Source organism: Hevea brasiliensis, chromosome 11 (assembly GCF_030052815.1).
Source record: "Hevea brasiliensis isolate MT/VB/25A 57/8 chromosome 11, ASM3005281v1, whole genome shotgun sequence".
NCBI classification, from domain to species: Eukaryota; Viridiplantae; Streptophyta; class Magnoliopsida; order Malpighiales; family Euphorbiaceae; genus Hevea; species Hevea brasiliensis.
The window spans coordinates 18,435,853-18,440,655 of record NC_079503.1 but is presented as its reverse complement, the minus strand read 5'-3'; the positions used below and the strand labels follow the sequence as shown (position 1 = coordinate 18,440,655).

Here is a 4,803-nt window from a genome sequence, read left to right as displayed (position 1 = left end):
TTATTAATTCCTAATAATTCCTCAATTAATCCTTAATAAGGATTGTATAGAGTTTCGCATGAATTTGGAGTAGCAACTGAACTCACAGTCACTTCCCGAATAGGTTACCCATCATCGGGAACTTAAGCTCATTTAACCGATTTGTGCTTCATTTCTTTTATTTTCCTCCAACCACATTTGATCTTTATTAATTTAATTTGTGACTTCTCTCTATGATTTAAGTGTGGTTACAAGCGTTTTAACTGTCCGAACAGACATTAGTCGCTGGAACAGTAGAATATACAAAACTACCTAATGTGAGGGTGTTACAATTCTCCCCTCCTTAAAAGAAATTTCATCTTGAAAATTACCTGGTATCAATCTTAGAAGAGTTGTGGATGCTGTCTCCTCATATCCTCTTCACGTTCCCATGTGGCTTCTTTTCTGGAGTGATTCCTCCACAACACCTTCACCGGAGGGATTTGTTTGTTTCTCAACTGCTTTGTCTCTCTTGCAAGAATAGCCACGGGTTCTTTATCATAGGTAAGGTCTGAACTGACTTCAATGGACTCTAAAGGCAATACATGTGAAGGGTCTGACCTATACCTTCGAAGCATGGACACATGGAACACATTATGAATTCTATCCAACTCCGGAGGTAAGGCTAGCCTATATGCCAATGGGCCCACTCTTTCCAGAATCTCATATGGACCTATGAAGCGATGACTCAATTTCTCTTTTCTCCCAAACCTCATAACCTTTTTCCACTGGGAAACTTTCAAAAACACCTTATCACCCACGTTATACTCAATATCCCATCTCTTTAAATCCACATAGGACTTTTGCCGATCAGATGCAGCTTTAAGTCTATCTTGAATGATTTTGATTTTCTCCTCAGTCTGCCACACAATCTCTGAACCAATCAACTTTCTCTCGCTTACTTGATCCCAACATAAGAGAGTTTTGTATTTTCTGCCATATAGAGCTTCATAAGGAGGCATCCTGATGCTTGATTGGTAACTATTATTGTAAGTAAACTCAATCAAAGGCAAGTGTATATCCCAATTTCCTTCAAATTCAATAACATAAGCTCGAAGCATATCCTCTAAGATCTGAATTATTCTCTCAGATTGGCCATCTGTCTGTGGATGGAATGCTGTGCTGAACTTCAATCTAGTTCCTAAGGCTTTTTGAAGATTACCCCAGAATCTAGAAATAAATCACGGATCTCTATCGTATACAATTGATACTGGCACTCCATGTAGTCTCACTATTGTATCAATATATAGCTTAGCCAACTTGTCCAGACTGTAATCTATCTTCACTAGTAGAAAATGCATAGACTTATTTAATTTTTCCATGATTACCCAAATTGCATCATGATTCTTTTGAGTATGAGGAAGTCCCATAACAAAATCCATAGTGATTCTCTCCCATTTCCACTCGGGAATAGGCAATGGCTGTAACAATCCTGCTAGCACCTGGTGTTCTGCCTTCACTTGCTGACAAGTTAGGCATTTGGCTACAAATTCAGCTATGTCTTTCTTCATTTCTCTTTATCAGTAGTGTTCTTTTAAGTTTTGTACATCTTAGTCCCACCAGGATGCATGACAAATGGTGAATCATGTGCTTTCTGTAAGATGATGTTCTTCAATTCAACAACATTAGGAACACACATTCTGCCCTGGTATAGCAATATGCCTTCCCAATTTATCGAGAATTCTGATTTCTTGCCATCTCGAGTCTCTTCCATCAGCTTCAGGTAATTATCATCCTTTTGAGCTACTATTTTGATTTGTTCAACTAGCAGTGGTTTCACTTACAGAGTAGCCATAAATTCGCCCATTCGCATCTTTCACCAATTTTGCATATAGTGCTCTTAAGTCATGTACCAAAGATAAGGGTGAGACTGTCAAGTTAGCTATGGTCTTTTGACTTAAAGCATCTGCTACCACATTAGCCTTCCCTAGCTAATAATCAATTAAACAATCATAATCTTTTATCATCTCTAGCCATCTCCGTTGCCTCAAATTCAGCTCCTTCTGGGTGCCTAAATACTTTAAACTCTTATGATCTGTGTAGATATAACATCTTTCCCCATACAAGTACCAGATCTTTATAGCAAAAGTAATTATCACTAGCTCCAAATCATGAGTGGGATAATTTCTCTCATGTGGCTTAAGCTGGCGTGAAGCGTAGGCAATGACATTTCTATCTTGCATTAACACACAACTTAGCCCATTATGAGATGCATCACTGTAAATAGTATACTCTTTACCTGGTGTAGGTAAAGTCAAGACTGGAGCTTTAGGCAAACATCCTTTCAACTCATTAAAGCTCTCTTGGAATTGGTCAGTCCAGTGAAATTTCACATCTTTTCGCAATAATTTGGTCAATAGAGATGCCAACATAGAAAATCCCTTCACAAATTTGCGATAATAATTAGCTAAGCCAAGGAAACTATGAACTTCTGTAATATTCTTGGGCGGTTTCCAATTAAGAATGGCTTCCACCTTACTGGGATCCACCTTGATTCCCTATGCTGAAACTATATGTCCTAAAAAGGCAATCTCTTTCAGCCAAAACTCACATTTGGATAACTTGGCATACAATTGTTTCTCCCTCAAAATCTGCAACACAATTCTCAAGTGTCTATCATGTTCCTCTCTATTCTTCGAATACACCAAAATGTCATCAATAAACACTACTACAAGTTGATCAAGATAGGGCCTGAAAATTGTGTTCATCAAGCTTATAAATACAGCTAGGGCATTAGTTAACCCGAATGGCATGACAAAAAATTCATAGTGGCCATATCGAGTCTTGAAAGCAGTCTTAGGAATACTTTGCTCCTGCACCCTCAATTGATAGTACCCTGATCTCAAATCTATCTTGGAGAATACAGTTGCATCCTTTAACTGATCAAACAGGTCATCAATTCTCTGTAAAGGATATCTATTTTTCACTGTCACCTTGTTTAGTTGTCTCTAATCTATGCACAGACGGAGAGTACCATCTTTCTTCTTAACAAACAACATTGACGCTCCCTATGGTGACACACTAGGGTGCATAAACCCTTTATCAAGCGATTCCTGCAATTGCACCTTCAATTCTTTTAATTCTATAGGTGCCATCCGATATGGAGTGATAGATATTGGCTCCACTCCAAGCATAATCTCAATCTCAAACTACACCTCTCTTATTGGGGGTAATCCTAGCAATTCATCAGGAAAAACATCAGGAAAATCACACACTATAGGGATATCCTTAAGATCTGGACTCCCCATACGTGTGTCTATCACATGTGCCAGATAAGCCTCACACCCCTTTCGAATCATCTTCTTAGCTAGTGCAGTTATGAAGAGGTTAGAAGGCAATAAGTGTCTCTCCCCTTGTATCACCATATCTATATACTCAAAGAGACCAAAAGTGACTGTCTTCAATCTACAGTCAATCATTGCATGGTGCCTGGATAGCCAATCCATGCCCAAGATAACATCATCGTCTTTGAAGGACATCTCAATCAAATCAAACAAAAATGTATGTCCTTGGATCACCAATGGACAATCCCTATATAACCTATTCACCTTCACCTCTTGCTCTAATGGACTAGTCACCAACACATCATAGTTCATTTTCACACAAGGAATAACAATTTCACAAATAATTCTAGCACTAACATATGAATGGGTAGAGCCAGGATCAAACAATACAAACACATCTTGTTCAAGGAAGGAGAATATACCAGCTACCACATCTTAAGTCTCTGCTTCTTCTCTCTGTCGCATAGTATACACTTTGGCTAGTGTACCACCTTGCTCAAGTTGGTTTACTGTGCCCTAGCTAATTATACCACTGCCTTGGCCTCTGCCTTTACCTTTACCTCTACTAACTGACTATGATCCTTTTGTAACAGAACCCTGAACTGACCCTTCTATTGTGGTAAATGGTACAGGTCTACATATACTGGTGCAATCCTTGGTAAAATGTCCAGTTCCACCACAATTATAACAGGCTCCAGTGGCCTTAAAACACACTCCTCCATGCACCTTACCATAAGTTTCACAGGTGTGAACAGATAAGGATCCCCGAGGCATTTGTTGACTAGATCTAGCTGGCCTTTATCCCGAGTATCTACCTCTACCAAATCTTCGGGCACTAGATCCCCCAAAACTCTTTCTCTTTCCCAAACCACTGCCTGAACTCTGACCAGCAATCTTCACACTCTTCTCTTTTTCTCCCATACTCTTCTCAGCTGTTGCCTCAAGTTCTACCCTCTCTATCTCAAGAGCTTGTGAGATTAGTTTTGAGAAATTTGTATACCTGAAACCCACCACTTGCAATCTAATACTCAGCCTTAACCTAGCCTTAAACCTCTTGCATTTGTCCCTACCAGTAGTGAGCAAGCCTCTAGTATAGTTGTCACACCCTACCCCTCTGTAAGGCATAACATGATCCCGTAGTATGCCTAATGAATTACCAACTTCGTCTACTGATAATCCATTAAATACACTATAAGGGATTTTAAAACTTTTCTTACTTCATTTTACAGTGGTGAGCACTATTTACAGGTGTTAAAAACTTTTTGTGAACTGACTTGAAACAGTTAACACATTTAGACTATTAGTAATTTCTGTAAAAATTTTGGTGGAGTGCCCTCGGTATTTTGAATAAAACAGTTCTTTAGAAAACCTGTAAAAGCACTTCAATATAATTCTCAATCTCCACTTCAACAGTTAAACAACACAATTTCTTTTTCAACTCAAATCCACAATAATTTTTCAAAGACTGAGATAAAAGAAATATAATACAAATTTTACAAGT

At 38.6% G+C, this 4,803-nt stretch overlaps 1 protein-coding gene across 1 annotated transcript; it reads right to left on the bottom strand.

Annotated features, from left to right (window-relative positions):
* Positions 1 to 362: 362 nt before the first annotated feature.
* LOC131170230 (uncharacterized) lies at positions 363 to 4,223 on the bottom strand. Its single transcript, XM_058129298.1, has 4 exons — positions 4,118 to 4,223; positions 1,803 to 1,945; positions 1,566 to 1,663; positions 363 to 999 (listed from the first exon to the last, which is right to left on the bottom strand). Exons 1-4 carry the CDS (start codon positions 4,221 to 4,223, stop codon positions 363 to 365), a joined length of 984 nt encoding a protein of 327 aa, XP_057985281.1.
* Between the last annotated feature and the right edge of the window lie 580 nt (positions 4,224 to 4,803).

What these genes read in the sequence shown, in the direction of transcription:
- LOC131170230 (XM_058129298.1), bottom strand. Translation starts at nt 4,223, where the DNA reads ATGGGAGAAAAAGAGAAGAGTGTGAAGATTGCTGGTCAGAGTTCAGGC. An exon ending in TGCCCGAAGATTTGGTAGAG is followed by an intron (nt 1,946 to 4,117) that starts GTAGATACTCGG and finishes ATTATTAGCTAG; the next exon opens with GGAAGGCTAATGTGGTAGCA. An exon ending in GGCGAATTTATGGCTACTCT is followed by an intron (nt 1,664 to 1,802) that starts GTAAGTGAAACC and finishes TTGCTATACCAG; the next exon opens with GGCAGAATGTGTGTTCCTAA.